This window comes from Lygodium microphyllum, chromosome 2 (assembly GCF_053477565.2).
Source record: "Lygodium microphyllum isolate KBCC chromosome 2, Lygodium_microphyllum_v1.1.10, whole genome shotgun sequence".
Classification (NCBI taxonomy): domain Eukaryota; kingdom Viridiplantae; phylum Streptophyta; class Polypodiopsida; order Schizaeales; family Lygodiaceae; genus Lygodium; species Lygodium microphyllum.
In genome coordinates this window covers 53,532,155-53,558,352 of record NC_141136.1, presented here as the reverse complement: position 1 = coordinate 53,558,352, position 26,198 = coordinate 53,532,155, and the positions used below count along the sequence as shown (strand labels likewise).

The 26,198-nt window shown below is 43.1% G+C and overlaps 1 protein-coding gene across 3 annotated transcripts in view; it reads left to right on the top strand.

Annotated features, from left to right (window-relative positions):
- Positions 1-26,198, top strand: part of LOC148039744 (transcription initiation factor TFIID subunit 4b-like) — a 51,182-nt gene that overhangs the window by 3,054 nt on the left and 21,930 nt on the right. For 2 of the 3 annotated variants that reach the window (XR_015693229.1, XM_087693591.1), the window contains exons 3-5: positions 19,357-19,640; positions 19,732-19,827; positions 19,904-20,302. Coding sequence is in view for 2 of the 3 variants with exons in the window: in XM_087693591.1 (XP_087549717.1) it covers positions 19,357-19,640; positions 19,732-19,827; positions 19,904-20,302 (779 nt within the window). In the remaining variant the exon portion in view is untranslated. The remainder of the gene's footprint in view (positions 1-19,356; positions 19,641-19,731; positions 19,828-19,903; positions 20,303-26,198) is intronic. The other variant, XM_087693593.1, reaches the window with a different exon arrangement.

The window sequence follows — 26,198 nt, the reverse complement described above, 5'->3', positions numbered from 1 at the left end:
TAGGAGATGGCAACTGAATAAGGAGAATCATCGCCATGTCCTTCGATGAGATCATCTTGCCAAGGGATGCAAGCTCATCTTGCATGTCCTCCATCTTGTTGATGTGATCTTGCATAGAAGGGGAACCAAAGAGAGCTTTGCCTATACATTCGCAATGATCCAAGGTTTGGGCACATCCACAAGGATAGAATCTTGCAAACTCATGAAGAGAAAAGATTGTGCTCTAGAATTGAGCTGATCCCAAAGGGTTGCTTGATCCATCATAGAATTAATGTGAGGATCCTCCATTAGACAAGGGATCAGGGTAGTAATGAAGTCCCATAACTTGAAGTTGTCAAGGATACACTCCACTTTGTAGGACCAAAGGGAGTAGTTTGCACCATCAAGTTGACCTTCTTTGGGGAGAGAAGGAAGGACTGGCACATGAACAGGAGTCATCATGACTATGGGAGGCCTTGAAGTACGAGCCTTCTGAGAAACATGTAGAGCGGTAAGGGGGAAAGGAGGCTTTGATCTTCACAATCTATCAGAGTGAGAACGAGGCTTTGAATGTTGATCTTTGCATCACTTTTCACAATGGTCTGATTGGTGGGACTTCCTATCAAAGGAAGACTAAATGGTCTCCTCATTGGGACATCGAACCTTTCAAACCAATACTCCATAATCTTCAAATAGAAGTGCAAACATACTGCAAAAAACTCTTGCATTTTGGGGTTAGGCTGGCTGAGCAAAGGAAAAATCAGCTACACCTTGCAAAGAGAAGCTATAGATGCCTTGCACACACTTTGTAGAAGGCCCGAACAAGGCATAAAATTGATGTTCTTTGCGACAAATCCACTCCAAACAACAACTTGAGTGTGGTCTTCTCTTTCAAGTGTTAGAAGTGGGTGTAGCGATAGAAGCATAGAAGTTTGCTTTAATAGACTACACAATACAAGAGAACAAAGAAAACAAAACAACATTGCAAAGGGAGAACTCAGAGATATGCTCGAGAAATGGAATCCAATGTCCATATACCAAACACGAGACAATCGTGTACAACAATGAGTCACTGGTTGTGTGGGCATTGCCATCGGCTCCCTCTCTCCAACATGTTGGATGGGCGAACTACCCTCTATAGTCATGCCACATGGAGTGTCTCCTTGACGATTCTGACCTTTGGGATTCTGTTACTGTCCCTATATCCCAATCTACTATGGATCCTCGTGATGGTGTGACCACAGATTTGGCAGCTTTACATGATTGGTTGAATGCCAAAGCCTACTCTTTTCTCCTTTTGAGTTGTGTAGATTCTGTGCTCGTGCATGTTAGATGTATTTGCATCGCTGTAGAGGTTGGGTAGAGATTGGCATCTCTCTTCTAGATCTAGACATTTGGGCATTGATTTATCTCTTGAGTTGAAGCTATGATAGCTTTTTGTCATAGATTCCCCTATGACGAGGGATCACATTCATAGGATGGAGGAGTTTGCATCCCTTGGTACGAACATTTCTTCGGAGGACCTAGTTGTGACACTTTTCTCAAATCTTCCATTACCGACATATGATGTGCTCTACACTAGTCTTCTCACTTCTCATAGCTAGGAGACTCTCACTTGGGAGGAGCAAGTCCCATTGGTGCTTGAGCAGGATGTGTGTTACAGTGAGCCTGATTTTTGCAGAGCCCGTGTGTGGCTGTGCTCATGCGGCTTTATCTCTAGATACAGGACTATCTAAGTAGAAGAAAGGGAAGAGGAAGAAGTTAGAGTCATCTTCCGATACTCTAATACAGATTTTGCAGAGAAGTGCTCGAGGATATATCCCCTTGCTAATATTTGGCACCCACATTGATGCATAGAGCTGCATGTTGGAACTGACTGTTGCAACCTTGTGCCTTCAGCCATTAAATGCAGTCGGCCAGCATTTAATGCTGGTCAGCCAGCATTAAATGCTCCGCAGCCCTAAAAAAAGCACCAGAAAATGCCAGAAAAAAATACTAAAAAAAGGCCATAGCCTTTGCAGCACAGACTCACCCTGAGCTGACTGATCTGCTAACACTCTCTCTAAGATCAGGGGTGATCTGATACAATACAATAGTACAATGATGGGGTATCATAAACTATACAACATAGAACCACCAGAAGTGTCAGAAGTGGAGCAGCGGTGGAAGCATAAACATGTGCTGAAATAAACTGCTGAAACACAAGACAAAAAGAGAAAAGAAAGAACACGATACAGATGAGAACTCAGATGTATGCACGGGAAATGGAATCCATATATCTGAACACGAGACAGTCGCATACAACAGTGAGTCACTGGCTCCGTGGGCACTGGCACTGGCTCCTCTCTCTACAGAGTCTGTAGATGGTGAAGATGAAGTGACTGACTGAGGAGGAGCCACTGAGTATAAATAGGCTGAAAAAGTGGGGAGCAATAATGCTGGTCGGACAGCATTAAAGCTGGCCGACTGGTGCATAAAATGCTCCACTCGCATAAAATGCCACACCAGAAAAATACCTAAAATACCTAATAAAAATGCCCAGCCCAGATCAAGCTCAGACTCACACATGAGCTGACAAATACTCTGCTAACAAGAAGAACCATGGATATCCAAGCAGTGAGTGGCCAGCCCACCACCAAGATGCCTCGGAGAGTATCTGACGCCGATGTCGATCATAATAGCACCACCTGACAATAGAGAAGAATCATAGCAGCTCTCTGTGTTATGTCACCTATGTCACTCAGGACATACAAGACCAAGCTGCCAAACATGTCTCTGAACATGTGACCATGGAATCCCTGCCTTTGGCCAAAACCGCCAAAGTGTCCTCTCATGTGAGCTCCAAACGAAAGCCTTCCGCTCTCTGTCAAGTAGCCAGCCCATCATGTACCTAGATGTCAATCCTAGCTTCAGGATTTGTACCTGCCAGACTTCGGTCGATGCGTCAGGGAAGTCCCTCTCTAGATCCTGTGCATCTGTATAGACATAGATGAGGCACGGCTACCCCATCTCACCACCCTCTCACACTCCCTCTCTGGCACTGGAGAGTCGTGAGGGATGTCCGCATCACCACCACTAGAGAGCAGCTGAGGAAGGGGCCACTAAGCCCTTCCCACGATCCGAAGAAGAGGATCCCTTCCGTGCCTTGGACTTTGCCTTGGCTGGAGGATCGAGATCAGAATCAGAGGCAGATGACTCGTTGGAGGAGTCCGCATCCCGCTTCTTCTTCTGCTCCTTGTTCTTCCTGAAAGCCACTAACTCTTTGTAGTTCTTCCTTAAATGACCTTTCTTACCACAGTGGTAACACTGGGCCTTCGACTTCTTCATCTTTGAACCCCTCTCTGGAGCTGCAAGAGCCTCACTTGAACCTCCATAATGTGACGGAAGCCTCCCTTGTAGTCGAAAGTAGTCTCATGCTCAAGTAGCATGGAGGACATGTGAAGAAAACTGACAAGAGTCGTAGATGTCCACCCGTAAAGCATTCACCACTCCATCAAATTCCCGAGGAAGCTTTTAGAGTACCGTACCAACAAGATGTGCCTCTGTTAGGGCAGACTGCATAGTACGAAGCTGGTCCTGGAGTTGGGTAACACGAAGTAGGAAGGATTGAATCATATCTTTGGATTCAAACTTCAGTTGCTGGAGCTGACCATATAGAGTAAGAGTCCTCATGGTGGAAGGAGCCTCGTATATCAACTGTAACTTCGACCATGCATTTGAAGTTGTCGTACAGGAGGCGACCGCCGGTAGGACTTCTTTGGAAATACACCGAAGTAATGCTGAATAAGCACGGGCATCATCCGAATCCCATGTAAGCATTGCCTCCTCATGGTTGTCTTCATCAAAATCAGACGGAACTGGAGAAGGTGGTCGAGGACGTGCCACAGCTCCGTTAACCATGTACCATAACCGCTTCTGAATAAACTAAGCCTTCATCATTGCACTCCACGTGTAATAATTAGGTCCATGGAGCTTGTCATAAGTGGATGTGCATGGAGGAGCTATCTGGAGAGGATTTAGAAAAGAACTTGTGAAAAGAAGGGATTGGGAGAGGGAACACAGCCAAACCACGAGCACAGACTGCAAAAAACAAGAGTTCACATGCAAGATAACCCAAAAGCTGATCAAAATAAGCCAAAATCTGCTTTACAAAGTAAAAAAAAATCAGTCAAAAACTGTCAGAAACAGGAAAAATTTACCTGATGATGTAAGCGCCCAGCCAGGAGGAGATGCAGAAACACCAAAACGCAGGCTAAAAGGGATGCACAGGTTGTGCGGATGCTGACGTCAGCAAAAAACACAGGCAAAACTGGTCGCCTAATTGGAGCAGCAGCTGCTTGATCAGCAAGAGGGAATCAGCAATAAAACACAGCAGAAACACAAAACCTGAAAACTGATACCATGTCAGAAGTGGTGCAGCAATGGAAGCATAAACAACATGCTGAAATAAACTACTGAAACACAAGACAAGAAGAAATAAACACAAATATAGATGAGAACTCAGATGTATGCCCCGGAAACGGAATCCATATCAAACACGAGGCAGCAGCATACAACAATGAGTCACTGGCTGTGTGGGCACCTGGCACCGGCTCTTCTCTCCTCAGAAGAATCCACAAATGATGGCTGAAGTACATAAGAGGAGGAGGAGCCCTAGCAATATATAGGCATAAAATGGGGGGAGCATTAAATGTAGTCGGCCAGCATTAAACGCTCCCTAGCCCTAAAAAGGGCACCAAAAAATGCCAGAAAAAAATACTATAGAAAGGCCGTAGCCTCTGCAGCATAGACTCACCCTGAGCTGACTGATCTGCTAACACTCATCCCTTGCTGGACTGTCAAAAATGGCCTATTATTGATGCGTCAGACATCTTTGGCAGCCTACTACCACTTTTCCACAATGGTTCCATAGCTAATCCTTCTTTTCAGCTTTCATTTATGCCACTTACAAATACATTGCAGCCTATTCAGTTTGACTTACAGCCACAATAGCATCGTGATACCTTGTTTAATGAGAGCCCCCTATTCATGATCACTTGGAGCACACGGGCTGAAATTCAGCAACCTAAAAGAGTCTCTCATTAGTGGCTGCTAGACACTCTTCGGGATAGCAAGCAGCCTCTTCCCTTGACTGCTTGCACACGAGCCTTCACTTGCAAGGAACAAGGTAATCTTCTTGCATGTGCATTGGTGGCTACAACATGCAATGAAGAACCTTTATGCTATAAAGATGCTTTTTTAGATGATTGTTGGATGGAAACGATGAAGGCAAAGATTGATTCCATCCATCAGAATGACACTTGGGAGCTATGCGATTTGCCTCACCGCAAGCATGCAATAGGTCTAAATGGGTTTATAAAATAAAAAAAAAGTCATATGGTCCTATTGACAGGTATAAAGCTTGCCTCCTTGCTAAGGACTACGCCTAGTAGCAAGGAATCGACTTTGATGAGACCTTTGCCCGTCTCATTGCTAAAGGCTATGCCTAGTAGCAAGGAATTGATTTGGAGGAGACCTTTGCCCCTACCTCTTACATTACTACCATTAAGAGTATTATTGCCCTTGCTGCCCACGTTCATTGGGAGGTGCATTAGTTGGACATCAAGATGGCATTTCTCCATGGATATCTCATTGTTAAGGTAAATGTCTCTCAGCCTCCAGGATTTGAATTCAAAGGCTCCAAGCACAAGGTTGTCATCTCAAAAAGGCTTTGCATGGTTTAAAGCAAGCCCCATGGGCTTGGTATGCCTGCATACATTCACATCTATTGCAACTTGGATTTCAGAATAGCCCTACTGAGGCTACTCTTTACATTTGACATCAGGAGTGTGATTTTATTATTCTTGTACTTTATGTTGATGACATGCTTGTCATTGGGACCAATGTTGGACAAATTGCAGCGTTTAAGGTTGATTTATAGCAAATCTTTGCTAGGACGAATCTCAGTCTACTTCACTATTATTTGGGTAGCCAATTTGCCACCATTGAGGGGGGCATCATTATGACACAATCCAAGTATATTGGATAGCTCGTTAGCGCTTTCAGTTTGAGGATTGCAAGCACGTGTTTACTCCCTTGGAGTTTGGTTTCAGATTCACTTTTGATGATGATAGCGTATCCTTTGACACTACTTTATGTTGGTAGGTTGTTGGATGCTTGATTTATCTATGTCACATGAGGTTCGATCTTCACTTTGCTGACTCCCAGTTGAGCGATTTATGCACAATCCTTTAGTACTTCATTGACAAGCAGTGAAGTGTGTCTTTCGATATCTTAAAGGCACCCAAGATCTTGGCCTTTTCTACAAGCTTGATTCCTCAATCTCTTTGTGTGAATATTTTGATAGTGATTGGATTGGATGCTTAGATTCTCGTCTCTCTCAAGGTGGCAACTGCTTTTTCTTGGATACATCTCTTGTTTCTTAGTTAGCAAGAAGCAAACTATAGTTGCTACTTTGAGTTGTGAAGCTAAGTATAGAGCAGCGCTCATAGCCATAACGGAGTGTGTTTGGCTTTGTAAGTTACTTGAAGTGTGTCTTTCGATATCTTAAAGGCACCCAAGATCTTGGCCTTTTCTACAAGCTTGATTCCTCAATCTCTTTGTGTGAATATTTTGATAGTGATTGGATTGGATGCTTAGATTCTCGTCTCTCTCAAGGTGGCAACTGCTTTTTCTTGGATACATCTCTTGTTTCTTAGTTAGCAAGAAGCAAACTATAGTTGCTACTTTGAGTTGTGAAGCTAAGTATAGAGCAGCGCTCATAGCCATAACGGAGTGTGTTTGGCTTTGTAAGTTACTTGTAGATCTTCATGTGCACCAAACGGCTTCGATGCTTATCTAAACTGACAGTGAGAGTGCTTTGGCCATTGTGTGGAACCCAATGTTCCATGCCTGCACAAAGCATATAGAAGTTCATTACCATTGGTCTGTATTTAGAGTCAATTGGTGAAGGTAGAATTGGGTCTAAATGTGAAGGTGATTTCTTTCCACTCCTTATTGCCTTCAAAGAAGACAGCGATTCCCAACACAAGATGAGAATTCATGAGTTTGAGCAATTGAGGGTGGTATAGTCTATAGGAGGGGGATTCCCCACATAATAGGACTAGAAGATAAAGAGTAATGCACTTGTGGGTGTGTGTAAGGTAGAGTGTCAAAGGGTGGCATTCCCACTAATGATGTTCTAGGGTGTAGAGTAGTATACTTCTGAGTGTCTAGTGATGGTCTAAAACCTTGATGTGCATCAAAGACAATGTATGCTAAGATGGGATAACCTATTGTAGGTTTAAAGTAAGGGTCTAAATTGAAAGAAGAGGAATCTAAATGTGAAGTGAAAGTGGGAAGGAAGGGCAGGCAATGTGAAGGTGAATGGGAAGCACCAAACTCATACTCAAATGAAATAGAGGATGAAGGATTACCTTGTGGAACATATATGAACATGGAGCTTTCTTGAAAACCATACTGATACCATTTTGAGTCTCCATGGTGACTTACAATTGGTTTATGCATAGTAGACATAGCAATATGGACAAAATCAGACTCTCATAAAAACGGATAGTACAAACCTGCCACTAGGCCCGATTGTGAAGAGTTTAAACTTTTGGCTCTCCCGAGTGGATAGTCTTTTCAATTGAGAGATGATTAGTCTCGTCAACAAAGTGTTCCAACAAAGATGTACCTGGTGAAGGAGTATGAGACGAAGAAGAGTTGGATCTGAGTGAGTGATCCTTCCAAGAGAGGTTAGTAGGAGCGTTGTCCTCAAAATCAAGATCATAATACCTACTCTAGGCCTCCATTGAAGGAATCGTTAGAGAGAGCTATTGGGCTTAATTAGCTTTAATTAAATACCCCCAAAACTACACTTAATTAATGAATTTTAACCATTCTTTTAAACTTGGAGTAGTTCAAGAGAGTTTTAGTGTCCCACATATGAACCCTAATTTGGGAGGCCCCAAACTTTCTATAAATAGATAGCTTGCCCTTCCTTCCAACCATTCTTGTTTGTAGGTTTCGGGTGCTCTAGCTTTGCTACCGACACCCCGTTTGCGGAGGACTGGATGTTAGATTTTGGCCTAATCAATTTATTGGCCACTAATGCCTTTGGTGACATTAGAGACTACGCATTAATTGATTAATTAATGCTGGTATAAGAGGTAATAATTGCTTAGGGATACTTGGAAGACAAGCTAGCCTAGCCAATTTAATTATTGGTTGATGAAATTAAAATTTTGAGCATGAGAATAATTATTAGATTAATTTTTAAAATTAATATTCTTAAAAATAATTTAATAAGCTTGATAATATTGGAAAATGAGATTAGAAGACTGCCAGTTGGCAAAATTTGCCCATGCAAGTGGGAAAAACGTTTTTGGGGATGGTGGAGGTCTATTCCAGCCATTGTGAGGGAGGAGGAGGTTATTAGAAAGCAAGGAGATGGTATTGATGTGATATGCAACCACCAAGGACCATTCCTACAGCAAGTGACAACAGTTTGGAGTCCTCCAAGAGCAGGTGACAGCAGCCAAAGGGCCTTCTGGTGCATGTGACAACATATAGAAGGGGGCAATAATCTTTATGGTGGTCTTAAGTTGTAGGTGATAGCTTCCATCGCTGTTTGAGCAAGGCAACAATAAATTTTCAGCCTTTCTCACAATGAGACTTTGAAATCTCTCTCTACAGCATTCTCTCTGATCCCCCAGCCATCTCTCAAGTTATTTTTGCAAAATCCAGCCATTTGAGTCATCAGAGGTGGAGACATTGGAAAATCTTTGCTGTAAACCTAAATTTACGGCAAAAATTAGGTTTGGATAGCCACCTCAAGATATGTGCTTAGAATTGAGGGTCTAGGACTTGAATTCTTGTAGCTGAAATTGAGGAATTCCAGGGAGATTCAAGAGACCAACGAGTCAATAATAGATTTGGGGTTGAATTTGTCTTTCAAGGAGCAGAGTGAAGGCCAAAAACCAAGGGGAAAATTGGTTTGGAGGCTTGTTGGTCAGTTTTGACAGCAAGAGACACTTGGATTAGCAGAGGAGATCAGAGGATCTTAGTTGTACTCCATCCATTTGCAATAAAAGTTAGAGAAATATCGCAAGGGGTGCTAATTTTGGGGCCAACCTTATGTCCATTGTCCAAGATTAAAGTGGTAAAGTGTACATTTTCAATTTATGTGAATTTTATGCTTTTTGTAATTAGTGTTAAGTCAGGTCATTACCATCCTATCCAAGGATCAAGGCTGATTTCATAGTTCCATTGCTGGGATACCATTAATTCCCTTGAATTGGTGGGCCCGAGGTATTTGATTGAAGATCAAAAGCTTTGCTCTAGTGCTGAAATTGTATTCAGCTGGGCATTATGCAGCTGGGCATTATAGCAATAATGTCTTCAGATAGTGAGATGGGATCAAGTAGGGATGATGCCTCTCAATTTGAAAATTTGCAAAGTGTTGGGGGAAATGCAATGCTTGATCTTGGACAAGGCTTACAGCATGGACAGCAAGCTGATAATGCCAAATTGATAAAAAAACCTCAGTAGGGTAGGTAAACTCAGAGACAATGAACATAGAAGATAAACGAATGAATGAATGGGTATGATGCTTAATGCAATAAACACACTATGCAAAGTGAATATAGAACCTCGAACTCTTGTGTCTTTGAAGGATTGAGGTAGAGAGTGTGAGCTAGAGAGTGTGTCGTACTTTGTATGGAACTTGAAATGTAGCAGGGCAGCCTTGAAGGGTGGATAATTGACAAAAGAGGGGCAGAATGATGTAGGCAGCGGAGTTTATTGAAAATGCAGCGTGCTGCCCACTCTTTGACAGATGGTTAATTGAAGAAAAGCTGATGATAGTGTCAGAGTCAAGCAAGGCGGAAGCGAATGACCAAGACGAAGCAAGACAAAGAGTGAACAGAGAGAGAAGAGAGAGAGAGAAAGAGATAGTGAAACACAGAAAATCTACATTGAAGAATGCTGTATAAGGATGCAGAATTATACATGGGTGCAGAGAGAATATCTGCGGATGTCTCCACCTTGAAGATCTCAATCTCCATCAGCCCCAAGGGCAATCTCCACATTCTGCAGCCTGAAACTTGTGAAAAAAACAGACCGAGACTATTGATAAATAGGCTAGAAAAAATGCCACAAATAATGAATGCAGGTCGGCTGCAATTAATGCAACCGACTGGACAACAACTGTCAGACTGCACAGTCCGACTGACCAGCTGCCATGTGGCACTCTTCTAGCACCTGACGCCTGTTGTACCAGCTGCTCCTGCTATTCCTGCCTGTCTAGGGAATGTCCAGCTCTGACACCCCCTCTCAGATTTTGGACATGGCAGAAGGCTAAGGGATCTAGAGTGTTGTTGAAGTAAAGCTTGGGGAAGCGCCTTGGTAAACAAGTCTGCAAGATTGTCCTTTGTCTTGCAATAGACAGGAGAAATGGTCTCATCAAGAATCTTCTCCCGAATGAAATGGTATTGGATCTCAATATGCTTTGTTTGAGCATGAAACACAGGATTCCTAGCCAAGGCAATGCAACTCTCATTGTTGCACTGTAGAACAGTAGGACCTGTTTGTGGGCAGCCAAGCTCCTCCAAAAGCCTGCGAAGCCACATGGTCTCACGTGTAGTAGAAGATGCCGCTCGATACTCCATCTCAGTCGAAGAGAGGGTAACTATAGGTTGCTTCTTGTTGCTCCTTGTTTTGTACAATTTAGGAATATATAAATCCTCACCAAACAATCCCAAGGAAAGCGTACCTACAGCAAATGCTCCTTTCCACTCAATGTATAAGTCATATCCTAGGAAGACAATTGCTATGCAATCCAGGACTGATACCATGTCATGCACCATGCATAGTGCATATGATCCTAGTGCACGAACAATATTTATCAAATCAGCATTTTGTGATGTGGGAAAAACAGCCCTTTCATGATTTTCACTAAACGTATGCTTCGATGTATGGAGACTAGCATCTATTTCTCGTGCTACTAGCCCCTAAAACTTAATTATCGCAATTCTAAATGGAATGCACAATCAAATGTTTCAAAAATTCAAACCCTCTCAGCCCTCTTTATCTCTTAACATCACCCTTTCCCTCTAACATTTAGGTTATGTTGCGTTGCATAGGTGTAGGTTAAGGAGTGGCAGCCGCAGGATGACCCGCGGCATTCTCGGAGCAACTAAGCACACTACACTTAATCCCTACATCACGAAGAGTGTCATAAGCCCAACGAGGAGGAGTCTGGATCTCGCCTCGTCGCTTTGCATTTGCCGAAGTTTTTGGAAGGTCCATTGATGACGGGGGAGCAATTGGTGAATTTGGTGGCTGGGAACTAAGCTGTGCATCCGAAGAAGAGTCCTTAAGAGGCACAGGCTCTAGAGGAACAGTCGCTGGGGCGCCTAGCTATCATTGAGATCTCCAAGAACAAGGTGTTCCTCACCCCCCTGTGAGACTGGAACTTCTACGAATCGAGCATCATGCTTGTATAGACATCCTGCTTAATAGGATCATACAATTGGTAGCCTTGAGATTGCGAGCTATAGCCCACAAACGTATGTCATTTGGAAGCCATGTCAAATTTGTCACGCTATGTCTTCGGGATGTGAACATAGGCATCATACCCAAAAACCCTGAAATAAGAAACATCTGGCTTGGACCCAAAGTACGCCTCACATGGAGTTATACCAAAAACAATGGAAGTAGGGGAACGATTAGGGATGTGAATTGCAGTAGCCACAGCCTCAACCCATAGACACTAAGGTGTGTCTGATGATGCTCCATCATGGTACGGGCCATCTCGATCACACTGAGGTGTCTCTGGCGATGGTCCATCATGGTACGGGCCATCCGATCACACTGCGATTCTTCCGCTCCAAGATGCCATTCTCTTGAGGGGTGTTTGTATTGGCAAACTCCTGGTGAATACCACGATCTGCACAAAAATGAGCAAACTCATTAGAAACGAATTCTCCAAACTTATCCGATCGTAAGGTCTTCAATTTCCAGCCCGATCGGTGCTCCTCAAAGAGCAACCAATCCTTAAAGTTGGAGAAAGCCTCGACTTCAGCTTCAAGAAATAAGCCCATGTCATCTTGCTGTAATCATCCACAATGAACATGAAATACAAGTGCCCTCTAAGGGACTGCGTCCTCATCAATCCACAAAGATCGGTAGAAACAAGCTCCAAGGGTGCTGAAGACCGCCTTGAAGCCTTGTTGGGAACAACATCACGAGTTTGCTTTCGACGGATGCAGGATACACAAGGTTGCTAGCTCACCACAATATTCGGCAAACCTTAAACAAGCTCTCCCTTTGATGACTTTCGAAGGTAATCATAATTGAGGTGGCCAAAGTGAACATGCCAAAGCTTGGACTGAGTTTGTGAAGTAAGAAGAAGAGAAGTCAAGGCAGAAGAAGACCGCAACTTGTAGACTCCATTCTCCTCATAACCTGAAGAAAGAACCTGTCTCGATCCTGAACAAGAATCCGAAAAGAATCCTCATCAAATTCGACCAAAAGGCCGGGGGCACAAATCTTGTGCATTGAAAGAAGATGGTACCCCAAAGCCAGCACATAAAGTATCTCGGATTTATGGGCACCACCATGTCCATCTGGAATAAGATGCATCTTGCCCTGTCCCTGTATAGGAATAGACGAACTGTCACCAGTGAGAAATTGGCCATGTGAAGGCCGCAAATGAGCAACACCTGCTGAAGGAGTCATGTGCCGGGAGGCACCATTGTCAACAATCCACTCCCAAGTGTATGGAGCCAACAACGTAGCATCAAAAGGTATTAGGATCGAATCTTCAACCGCCTCCAAGTGGAGGAAAGCAACTAATGAGGGAGCAGCCACCTCTCCAGAATCCTTTGAAGATATCTTCTTCTCCTCCTTGTCTGGGCAATCCTTCTTCCGGTGACCAGTTTGGCCACAAATGTGACAAGTAGACTTCTTTTCTTTGTCCTTCTTCTTCTTTTGGTCCTTCCCCTTTTTTTGAGAGGGCTGATCAACCAAGGCCTCAGATTTTGAAGCATTGGTTCCTTTCAGTTGCTCCTCTTGGTCCAAGGCCATAGGGACCAACCCTTTCGACCAAAGAGTCTCAGACCGCCCCGAAGCAATCAAGACAGAATAAAAATCACTAAAATGGGGCAGTAATTGTGAAAGAAGAGTTATCGCCATGTCTCAAAAGTGATCACCTTCCTTGTGTTTTGAATCTGCATCTAAAGCTGCCTCAACTTGTTGATATGCTTCCGCATAGAAGATGACTTGTTGACACTCATGGTCCTCATTTGCACTTCCAAAGAAACCCGCTTCATGACAGTCATTCGATTGTACATTTGATTAAGCTCCAACCATATCTTTCGGGCCACCGTCAAATGCTCAATATGAGAGATAACGATTGTAGTACATGAGAGAAATAAAAACTAGTGAATGCGAGCATTGAGTTTATCCCAATGTGCCTGAGCCTTTGCCAACTCCACCTTTCATTGGAAGAGAGTTTGGACTTGTCTCGCGAAGAAGGACAATGAATAGCCTCTGTAACAAGATCCGCCAAATCATAGGACTCCAAGATGGCAAGTATCATGACCTGCCATGCGGTAGTTTTCGCCATCGAGCTTTTGATCTAATGGAAGAGCCAGTAAGACGGGCACCTTCCGGTTTATGATTGCCTGAAACTTTGTCTTGGCCTCAGAAGACATCTTCATGTGCAATGCCTGCACAAAACACAAAGAGCAGCACTCTTTGACTGTGAAAATACAGCCTGCTGGGGCTATGGTTTGCTCATCTTGCTCCTTCACCCGCTGGAGGTGATGAGAATGTAAAATCTGCACTTGAAGGCCCAAAACACAGCCTTCTTCTTTCTCTAACAGCAAAAACCAGCAGGAGCTTTAGCAAATCTTCTCCTTTCACGCACATCCGCACTCGCCTCAGCCTTGTTCTGATGCGTAACCCTCTTGCTCGCACTTGAATGCTGAAAACTCAGCCTTGTGTCACGCTGAAATCTCCTCTTCAGATGGGTCCAGTCTAGTCCTTCAATGCTCTGATACCATGTCAGAGTGAAGCAATGCGGAAGTGAATGACCCAGACAAAGAGTGAACATAGAGAGGAGAGAGAGAGAAGAGAGAGAGAGACAATGAAACACAGAAAATTTGCAGTGAAGAGTGCTATATAAGGACGTAGAAATATAAATGGGTGCAAAGAGAATATCTGCGTATGTCTCCACCTCGAAGATCTCAGTCTCCGTTAGCCCCGAGAGCAATCTCCACGGTTTGTAGCTTGATATCTGTGAAAACCAATTGAGGAAGATTGCTGAAATCAGGGCCTATGAATAGGCCAAGAAAAATACAAAAAATAATGCAGGTCGGCTGCAATTGGCCGATTGTGCCACGTCAGCTGCCATGTGGCACTCTTGCACCTATCGCCTGCTGTACGTGCTGAAGCAGCTGCTCCTGCTGCTTCTGCTTGTCCAATAAATGTCCAGCTCTAACATGTAGAAGCTCCATAATTGCTCTAGACATGATGAACTAACTATCTACAAGTGCATCTGGACAGCCAAAGGAGCCCTCTTGCTCCCTATATTGAGCTAGCTGATTTCTAATTTTTCTCCCAATGTTAGTATCGGGCACCAACCGATGCAATATTGCCCTCCAACTATCCGATACTTCTTTATCTCTCATTCGATCACCTCCGTGAAACTCTGGATCCAAGACAAGTGCTGCTGCATGCAAGGGAGAGTAGTAGGAATTTTATCTGGTGACACAACTCATGGACAATCTCATACCTATTTGCATCAGGCTCCAAATCTTTCAATGTCTCTATCATCCTGTCCATGGCCTCATACACCTTACAATGCATGGCTGCATACCATCAACAAGCCTCAATGAATGCGTTATTGGCTGTACCATAGCATCAATATGCTTCGCATCATCTCAAAACACAAGATTTTCTGCCAATTCTTTACATTCCATCCTTGGAGCAATGAGAGCCAGTGGCGAAGAAGTAAACTCATCACTAATAAAAAGTTGTCGGAAAGCACCATTGCATAAGCTCAATCAACCCAACATGAGAAAAGTAAATGCAAACCGGGTATCAGAATATTTTAAAAACATTTTATTTGAGTTCTTGTTGAACTCATGGCGCAAGAATTGATGATTCAGCACAAATGATACCCATCAAATTTGCATTATCAATGACAAGCTCTATCCATGAGAGCTTTGCAGTATCTTTCAACAAGTTATTCAAATAGTGAGCCATGCAAAAAGAAATTGTAATATGAGAATAAATGCTATATAAAATAACAATTGCAGCCCTATTTGTGGGCTCACCATCAACAACAAACCCCACAACGAGATTTTGGCCAATAAACTCTATTGCATCTATCCACTCAGTAGCAATTGCATCAGCTGACTTTCCTGTACTTGAAGCATTATGAGATGAAATGAAGTACATGTCACCTTGAGAATAAGCAACTGCCCCATGGATAGATCTCCTGCGTGAGTCACTCCATCCATTTGCAATGAGTGACACACCATTCCTTTGCCATGTATGCTTGGTCTTTTTAGCTGCTTGCTCCACCACTTGCCTTTCCTTTTCAAGCAATGTAGTATGCAATGTTTCTAATGAAGGAGTATACGTTGGACCATACTCCTCTATATTTTTGCAGATCGCTTTGAAATATTCAGACCTTGCAACATTAAAGTCTATGTGATCATGGAAAAAAACCATGCAACAACAATATCAACTTCCTCTTTTTTTTGTGGCTCCCAAGAGCATCAAGAGTGCACCGTTGCCTAGGAGGATCAACTGATGATTGCTCAATTGATGTTCCTATCGCAAATGTATCTCGAATAGATGAAGTAATATCAGCACTAGATGATGTATGAGATACCTGAGAGGTCAATGATGTCGCAAATGCAGCAAGGTTGACGGCTTGTGCACGTGGTGCTCTTCTCGTAGAAGATGAGGCTTGTAGCCCGGCATTCTCTGTGAGCTCTCCTCTTCTTGGGGGTTAGGCTAGGGCAGTATTGCACCTCATATCCTTCAATGTGTAAGAAGTGAGCTCGAACTTTGCTTGTTCTACTCATGCGCAGATATGGGCATAATTTTTATGTCCATGCGTGAGATCCTCCCCCACTTTCGGGATGCTCAACATGTACTTCATCCCACCAAGACCATGTGTTCGCCCTCCTACTTCTTTTGCTATGATGACCACCTCGATGAGAGTGGTTACTCCGTGCTCAGAATGTTGATGCCATGAGAATTTGAGATGATGAGGAAGATTAAAACAAGTTGAGAGAGAGAGAGAGAGAGAGAGAGAGAGAGAGAGAGAGAGGAGGCAGCAGGCTCTGGACCATAAGCATGGAGTTTATTGTTCACAGCTAGCGGGAGGTTGAAGTTACTATTCTGAAGTGAAGTGTGTAGAACGTTTGTAGCAGACAAGTTGATATTGCTTGTTCAAAGTTGACCAAAGCGAAAGGAGTCGGTGGGTTTCTAACTCGAGGGCCACGGTCATAGGATGAGTTGGTTGAAGCCCTCGTTTTTTAATCTAATGTGTTATCTTGCCTTCGTTTCAACATATTTAAATCGCAAATGTTCGGCACGTTTCGTCTGGATAAGGCTTAAGCCTTTTAAGTTTAATAATAAACTTTCGTGAGTCGGCTGCTCTCGTCACAGATCCATCCCAACCTTCTTTCACAAACATGACCTGACGTCACATTTTGCATCCCGCTCCGTTACTTTGTGATAGACAGAAAAGTGACGTCACATCTGAAAGTGACGCGTCCTGTCACGGATCCGTCTTGGGGACGGCGTCTCAGCATCCCAAGGGTTCGCCGTCATACTTGTTTCATGTGACTATACTTAGACGAGGACATTAGTAGCTCTGACATTATCTTTGTCTGTCATTTAATGTGTTTTAGATACTTTAGATGGAGGGCACATTAGTGCATTTCTTTTTGTCCACTTTTGGCTATTTATAGGGGTTTGATCACATGTCATCTATATAAAGGTAGCGTGCCCTCCCACTTTTATTATCTATCATTGATCCTTCGTGATTAGCGAGCCCTCCTCATTCTCTCATCCCCCTGCTACTGTTTGGTGCCCACACAGACATGGAGAGCTGCATGTTGGGGCTGACCGTTGCAGCCTTGTACCTTCAGCCATTGCAGTCACATTATTCCTTCTCTCTCCTACATTTGGTTTGTCTTTTTCTTCTCTGTGTGTACACTTTCTCCTTTGGTTGAGCACTCTCACATGGTATTAGAGCCATGCATGGGAGTCAGAGATCTCAAAGAGGAGCATGCTGCCTGCAACAAAACCAACCGGGCTTATCCACACATGTTGTAGTCCCTGCATTTGACATTCAATAGTGCAGGGCGGCCTGTTTCCTGCCCACAGTAGGCTGCATTTGGCATTAACACCTTGTGTTTTGCATGAGGGCGCTTCTTTCTAGGCTGGGTGGCCATTATTCAATGCTGGGCGGCCTCATTTCTGCCCTCTACAACTTGTGTTTTGCAGGGTGGGCTGCATGGCAGGTCTGCTCCTGTGTCTCTCTGCATTCGGCAGTCCCTCCTATGTAGGAATTGGTGCTTTCCTCCTTGCATTTACAAGTAGGACCCACCAGTTATCTTGGGTGGCCTTTTTCCAGCCAGGAGGACTTGTACTTTGCCCTGAGAGTCCATTATTTGGACATGGCGGCACCTCCCAGATCAAGGCAAGGGTCTATTTAGACCTGGTCAGCACTCTTTTAGACCTGGGCAGCATTCTTTCTGACCTAGGTGGCAGGTATACAGGCTTGGGTAATCATTTAGACCACTTGGGCGGCCTCTTTTTCAGGCCAGCAGCAGGGTAAATTTGTGTTTATTGCAAGTATACCATTTTTAGCACTCCTAGTACATTATCAGCCCCTGGATTGGCTGTGATTGCAGACTGAAGACCTGTTTTTCTCTGCATTTACTGCTCCTTTCTGTGCCCAGCATTGTGTATTCCTTTCGGTATTAGATACTTCCCGTCTACCTTGCCCTAGTCTGTCTTACGTGGTCATCTCTTGCATGTGAGCCTCAGCCTGAGACAAGGACATTAAGAGCTTTAACATTGTCTTTGTCTATCATTTTATGTGTTTTGGACACTTAGATGGAGAGCACATTAGTGTATTTCTTTTTGTGCACTTTTGGCTATTTTTTAGGGGTTTGACCACATTTAGGGTTCTCTCTCTTTTTCACCTATATATAGGTAGCTTGCCCTCCCTCTTTTATTATCTATCATTGACCCTTCATGATCAGCCAACCCTCCTCATTCTCTCATCCCCCTACTACCGTCTAGCGCCCACACTAATGCGTATAGTTGTGTGTTGGGGCTGACTGTTGTAGCTCTTGTACCTTCAGCCATTGCAGTCACATTATTCCTCCTCTCTCTTGCATTCTTTGTCTCCTTTTTCTCTTCGTGTTCACTTTCCTCCTTCCATTGCATACTCTCACAGTATTTGACAATGGAGGGGTGCAAACAGCAGTGGATGATGACACCAGCTGATGAAGAACCTGTGAATACTAGATGGTTTGAGTGGACATACTGCCTCCATTTTATAGATAAGTGCTCCTTTTTATAGATGAGTAGATCCTCCCAAATTAGGGTGTAGCTTATGGAATGCAGACACTCTAGGAAAGTTTGGTAATAATTGAGTTTTGGGGTTGTAATGAGTTTCAAAAAGCTGGATAGAGATCATCCATACCCTGATAGTTAGATTGGATAGACAAGGGGGAGATGGTGTGAGAAGATGAGGATATTGGAGCCTTTTTTAGTCAACCATGATAAGTTACTTTCTTTTAGACCTGGTAGTATAAAGTTCTCATTAAATTTTCTTGATCCCATGGGCCATTGTACGACACATACTCCTGTGAAAGTGGTCCTTTTTATCTGAATATTTTGATTGGTTTCTGATGCATTTATTTTTCCACCTTGGTTGAGAGCTGAGGTCTCTAAACAGAGATACAGTGTGTTGGTATCTGTAGGTGAGTGTGCAATTTGCTATACATGGCATGCAGAATTATACATTACAATCCCAATTTGAACCTTTTCATCCATTAAGATGCTTGCTAATTGGTTACAAGGTTTCTAGAGGTGGTTATGTAGGCTATTCACATGCTAAGAGTCATAACTTATATTAGAAGTGGTTAACAATGTACAAGACATGAGCATGTGCAAGTGTGTGCATACACAGACAGACAGGGACCAACACATACCACCAATGCTCTTGTGCGGCTTTATTTTGCTGCAGTAATCAATGTCACACACACTGACTTCTGAAAGTGGCATTGAAGCATTGTGATAGTGGAATATTGGAAGATTCTAATGGTTTCCATTTGCCAACTTCTCAATTTTCAGGAGTTGCTATCCAAGGGCTATTGGCGGATGTCAATAGAAATTTAATCTTACAGCAGCCTCCAAGTCAACGTCAACAGTCTATGCCACAACAGCAGGAAGTACGCCAGCAGCATCAACCACCTGCTATTCACCAACAGGGTGATGCTATGCAGAGTTCTAATGCTGTGAAACGACCTGGAGGGAGTTCACAAGCTATCTCATTTGGAACTCTCATGCCAATGCTTCTACCCACACTACAGCAGGATCAGGGAGAGAAGCTGCTTAGCCTGTACCAGAGGCTCAGGGTAGGTGTGCTTTCAGATTAAAAGAAGGCAGTTTCTGCAAATTCCCACGACTTGTGATTATTGGTTTTTCTTCTTGTTTTGGCTATAACAGAGGAGTGAAATATCCAAGGAGGATTTTCTGAGAGCAACCAGATTACTTGTTGGAGATCAGGTTCTTGTAAATACCGTGAAAAAAATGCAGTTGCAGGTGAGCTGTATCCTGTCCCAGTACTCTGCATGTTTTCTTTTGGCTATTTCTAATGGTGGGTTAATGACAACGGCAGCAACAGCAGCAGCAGCTGCAAGGTCAAATAGCAAGACAGCCACAAGATTCTCAACAGCCTTTTTCTCAACACGTGTTACAACAACAGCAACAACAGCAACAGTCAAAACAAAATCTGGAACATTTGCCAACCCAGCAGCATCAGATTCAGGGACAAAACTCTCATGATTCTGAAAGAGTAAAATCAACCCTGCTAGACTTAGAGCACATTCAGCAGGCAAAGCAGCTTGACACACCAATTCAGCATCAAGGCAATCTACAGTCCAGGGTATCACAAATTTCATCTGTTCAAATGCCACCTCCAAAATATCGTCCAGAGCAATGGCACGAGCAGCAGTCTCAACAAGCTTCCAGCTCCATTAATCTGCAACAAGTGAAAACTGAAGGCGACAAATCCACGGTTTGCTCTTCTACTTGTTCATGCAGATGCCTTTACAGTCATAATGCAACAAACTTTTATATTGCATAGGCTAGAACCAACACCGAGTACCAATATTAAACATAGCCATGTCACATTCAAGCCATATTGCATACATATTGTCACGATCATCTGGATATTTATGCCCTTAATTTCTGTGCAAACGTAGCACATTTTATCTTGTGAGGAGTTCCCTTTTAGACTGTTTTGGACTATATTGCTCATGTTGTCTGCAACTACTTATCAGCTTGGATGAGTGTCCTTGATTACTGTGTTTCCATCTTTTGGCTGTTGAATTTTTGAAGAATTACAAAAATTTCAGGGCAGGGTTAGCGAAGAGACTGCTGGACGCTAATAAACTAAATCATCTCTGGTCAAGATATCAGCATGCTGGATAAGATCAAGCTGCCACTGAAGAAGACCGTTGAGTTTCACCACATGATGTTGGATGCTTAAAGCGGCATAAAAAATGAATGTGTTGCGAGTGACCCAGATATGTGAGTGACCCTAGAATCGGAGAAACTGAAACAGGATAATCATGTGCGGTTGCACTGGACCTTGATATTTGGCCTTGCCAAAGACCCAATTAAAAGGACTCATCCTAGTCCCCACCAAAGTGTGCCAAATGTTAGAAAGGAGGGCCGACACTGATAAAGGGTCGTCAGACTGCAAAACTCGTATGTCCATAGCGGGCATGCCATAGCTCCACACTTTGCATTGCAAGCAAAAGAGTACTAAGTGTTAGAGCATCATGAGACCATCTATCATACGTATCCAACAAAAAGAGACCCTTATATACATGGTGTCGGATAGCTTTCGTGCATTCATCAATATAACAATTGGGCTTCTTGCAATAATGACATTTCTCCCTTTTTGTTGGACATTTTGTGTCTTGGGCTGGCTGCTACAAACCAAACCCTCCCCCCCCCCCCCTCCCCAAACCAAAAAAAAAAAAACCCCAAAAGACAACATCAAAGAGGGGTGGAAACTAAGATATGACTCAAGAAGAGAGTTTAATATAATGTCTACCAATTCTACATCTTGAATGACCTCATCAATATTAATTAGCTGCTTACATAAGTCTTGTACGTGTGTAAGGTGATTTGTCATACTATCACTCTCGTCCATGTTCACATTAGCCAGCTCTTTGTGGAGATAAGTTATCTTGGCCTCGTTAGAGGTGCTGTAAACATGTGCTTAAGTACATCCCAAGTAGCTTTTGAGGTCCTGCAAGACCAAATATGCGGAATAATAGCCCTTTTCATTGACAAGGCAATCAAAGATAGTGCTTGTGTATCCTCCGAGTCCCACCTCTGTTGATCCTAGGTAGGATGGAGAGGAGGGATAGCAACAACAACACCAACAACGTTTCCTTGAGCATTATGCTGAGATGTTTGAGGTGCAAGATCTCTTGGTTGCTGTAGATCACTAGTGACATAGTTCCACAAGTCATTCGCCACTAGAAGGTTGCGCACCATGAAACTCCACAACGGGTAGTTTGTGCCATCAAGCTTATCCTCTTGAGTGAGGACACCAAGTATGTTGCTTTGAGCATTATGTCCTTGATGTGCCATGCTGTCAATGATTTTGATTTTTGTTGAAGTATAGAATGTACTCTTTCGACTACCAAAAATCCCCACAAGATTAAGATGCAAGTACCAAACCGTCATAAATCTTGCCAAATGTGCCCAATGTCACACAAATCAACATTCAGTCTACAAATGACAGCAATGCACCCCTGTGTTGCACTTGCCTTGAAGTGTTGCCCAAAAATATAGTTTCCAACAATTAAATGCTAAGTCTTACCAAATTTTACTGAATTTCCTCAAATTTTACTGTCAAATCAAATTAATGCTATTGTACCACATGTTATGTACCTTGGAATGTGTCTCGAGCAAAAACCCAAATTTCTACACAAAATTCTTGGCAAATCCCCAAACTTCTTGGCATGGAGTGTGAGAAACTGAGAATGTCTTCAAAATTGGTTATGAGATGAGCAAGATGGATGAGAAATTTCAGAAATTTTCAAAACCCCCCAATATTATGAGAAGGATTGAGAGAGGCTATGTGTGGAGGGCTGCATGCAGGCTGAAAACAGTAGTAGCACCTCCTCCAAAACAACAACTTCTCTTCAAAAACAATAGCTCCTCCCTCCAAAACAAGAGCTTCTCTTCCTTTGTCAGTTGAGTGGATTTTGCGTGGGTGCCAGTGGCTAAGTAGTGGAGAGGTAGAATCCATGTGTCTAGCTTTGATACCAAATGTTGGAAATGGAGGAAGAGAGAAAGTGTGACCACAAGACATTGAGCAAGTGTGGGCAGTAGTTCCATACTCAAAAGATGTAAGTGCTAGAATGATAGAATGAAAGTACAATAGGTCTTAAGTAAGTTAGATCTATTCCTAACTCAACTAGAGTTAATTTAGCTCTAGAATGAACTCTAGAATGTAGTTGTGTTCGCACTATACACTAACTAAAACATCGGGCACTACCCATGGAATTAGCAAATTCTAACAGAAGATTCTGTGTTGGTAAGGCAATAGAAATAGGAGCCATTGGAAATATGGTGTTTTGCGAGTGCTGGTCGAGAGGCAACCCACCAACTATGACACGCTGAAGAAAGACTTTTACTTTTGTACAGTGTCTTATTGAACCAATTCTCCATGATAGTCATTTTCCACCAATTTCGAGATTTGTGCGAGCCCTAGACAGTATTGGCCTTGGTGACTAGCCAGTGGTGGTCCTTAATCATAAGGTGGTACACTTGATTAGCTGAAGCCTTTTCCAGATGGAGTCGATTTGAAAGGTCCCAATCTTGCTGGGGACGATAAAAACAAGGGCAAGGAAGGGTTCTCTATGGTGTAGTGTCGTCAAAAGGTAGGCCCATAAGTCCATATAGCCTCGGGGGATGCAAAAAAGTCTCTTAGCAGTATAGAAAGACTTCAACCTTTGGCAAGTCAGCAAAGTGGCATTGAAAGTTGAAGATAAGCCCATTTGTGCTATGCTATTAAATTTAGGATGAGCCTCTTGCTTCCCATTCCACAAAAGCAGCTTGGACACAACCAACAATTCCATCTAAAAAGAGTTAGTAGCCAAACAATCCTTTGTAGGGTACCACCAGGCCTTTTGAAGAATCAACTTCCATGAGGAGACAAGTTGAACAACTAGGAAGGAAGAGGATAAGGAAAAAGGAGCATCAACATTAAGGACTTGCCATCAAGAACCATGAATGGTCGTATTACCATGGACCACACTTGGCTTTTCCAAAAAGAGCGGAGCCACAAGACCTATGGGTGATGATCAGTGCATATGGCATGAAAGAGAGACTATCAAAGAGCAACCATGTGAATGTGCACATCTAGAATAGTCCCACCACCCATAGTTTTAGGAGTACAAGCATGGCTCTAGGAGATCCATGATATACATGCATGCAAAGAGTCTCTTTTCCATAAAGCGGATGTGCCTAGTAAGAACCTTCAAGATGGAGGCAGTCCAAGGCAAGAGCGACAAAAAATAAGTGAGTGTAGGAAGGATGATGGATTGTGCCACTTTAAGACGGACATGGAATGGCCAGGCCTACGATTTCTAGTAAAGAAACTTCACCTCCAATTTTTGAGAAATCCGTTGTAACAATTGCTTGGGCTGAAAATCAATGCCCAAGGGTAAACCTAGATGTTGCGTAACATTTCCACGGGGGTCACCATCCCTAGTCATTGTAAAGATTGCAAATTTGGTTCAGTATAGCTGATGAGGGAGGAGTTGGCTGCATTGATATGAAGATTAGAGGCTTGTCCAAAAATGTTGCATACATCCAATACCTTGTGGAGGTTCTCTTGTTCCGCTTTGAGGATCATGAACATGCCATTTGCTAACGATTGGCCCACAAAACAATTGCCAAAGGGAAGAAGAGACCAACTAGCTGTCCCGTGTCCACCAAATGAGAGAGCATGGAGAGGACTAGATCGGTTGCTAGGGCAAAGAACAAGGGGCTTAGAGGGCAACCCTATCTGACTAAGCACGCAAGAATGAATGGCTCAGTGATCCCACAATTTAACATGACTTGCAAAGAGGCATCTGTGTTGCTTGTGTGTATCAAATGTGACATGCACATACCAAAACCCATAACATACATGAGCTCTGCCACAAAAGACCAATCCAAATAGTCAAAAGCCTTTTCAGCTTCCAATTGAACCAGCATGACTTCCTGCTTGGAATCCTTTGCATAGTGAATGGCCAGATGGCCATAATAGCTAAGAAATGCGCTTCTTTCAGTTTGAATCTTACAAAACGTTTCTGAGAGTAAAAACATCGTTAAAAAAATAAATAAATTTTAAGTTGAAACCCAAAATATGATTTTTTGGAAAAAGAATTGTTGGGCAATGTTGAACATGATGATGACAATGTGTAATGACTTGTGAGGGCTTAAGATTTTGGATGAGAGAGTGATTTTTTTGTGATTTTGTTTAGTTATTGGATTTTGCCAATCTAGTATCTATTCTTGTCTTGAGAGTTGATTATTATACGACTTTAGTCTCATTTATGAGTTATTTATGATATATTATGATTCATTCTTGTTAGTTTGTTTTGAAATGAGAATCATGATGTTGTAATTTGACTCAGTCCATATTATAGATAGCCTATTTACATGTTTATTTCAATTTTCTTTGTATAATATATATGAATCACTGGTAGCATAGCCTTTAAAAAACTCATTAGTCAAGCCATTCCATCCTGAACTTTTGTCCTTGGGCAGATGCAACAAAACATCCATAACCTTTTCCTCCAAGATATCTTTGTCCAAATTATCATACATATTTAGTGACACCTGATGCCTAACTAGGGCATAGAAAGTTGAGTGGGCATGGGTGGTTTGCTGGGTAGAAGGAGATGAAGAACCAAGAAATTCAAGGAAGTATTCTCTACACATATGCACAATGGATTGTGGATTTGTAACCATTAGGCTAGGCCGTGTGCATCCTAGAGATGCACCATATTCTCTCCAGTAGGATGGTGGGTCCTGTTGTGCCTCTTCTATTTAGGGCTGATGCTGATTTGTGGATTGCATTAAATTACCTCCCACGGCCGGATCTCCGGCCATGGATGTCGGAGATGACGCAGTAGTAGAGATATGGTTCCTTGCACTGATGCGATGACTTCATCACTTGTGACATCTAGGCTTCTATCAAATGCAGCAAGCATGAAGAATTTTCAGTTGCCCTTGAGGCCCCTAATTCGGGCGATTCTCTGCCATGCTTGTACTATGCACAAGTGGCCTCTCCCTCATAGGATTTGCAAGAGCAAAAATAATTTGCTAACTCTCTTTTGGAGGAGTATGTCAAGCATAATCATCAAGATATTCTTGCCTACGTGGAGGAAGAGATCTTGGATGCATAGGTGATTACTCAGGAAGTTCTCCACTCCTTTGCTGCCTTTCATAAGGGAGGTATTATTCTCTTCTTCATTGGTCGGATTCCCGCCGTCCTCACCAGTATCCGTTTGTGGTCGGTCTCTCTTCTCTAGACTAATGGTGTGGAGGAGATTCTTGCTGGTTTGCGTGGTCTCTAGGTGGTCATGCTTTGCTCTTCCTCAGCATGGGACTTTCTTCTCCATCAACCACCCCTCTTTTTTGATAAATAGTTGGTGCATGTTGTTTCTTGGCATCCAATGGCAGATTTCTAATGCTTGCCTAAGCAGACATGTCTCGTATGGGTGGAAGTGGAGCATTGCCCCATTGTTTATTGGGCCCTCCTCAAGGATGCTATGGCTGCAGTGGATCTTGTGTTGGTGCTCCCTAGTCTAGAGGTAGCCAACAAAAACAGGTTGTGCATGCTATGGAATACAACCTAAAAGAGGCCCAACTGGTTGTGCCTCAATTGCAACGGT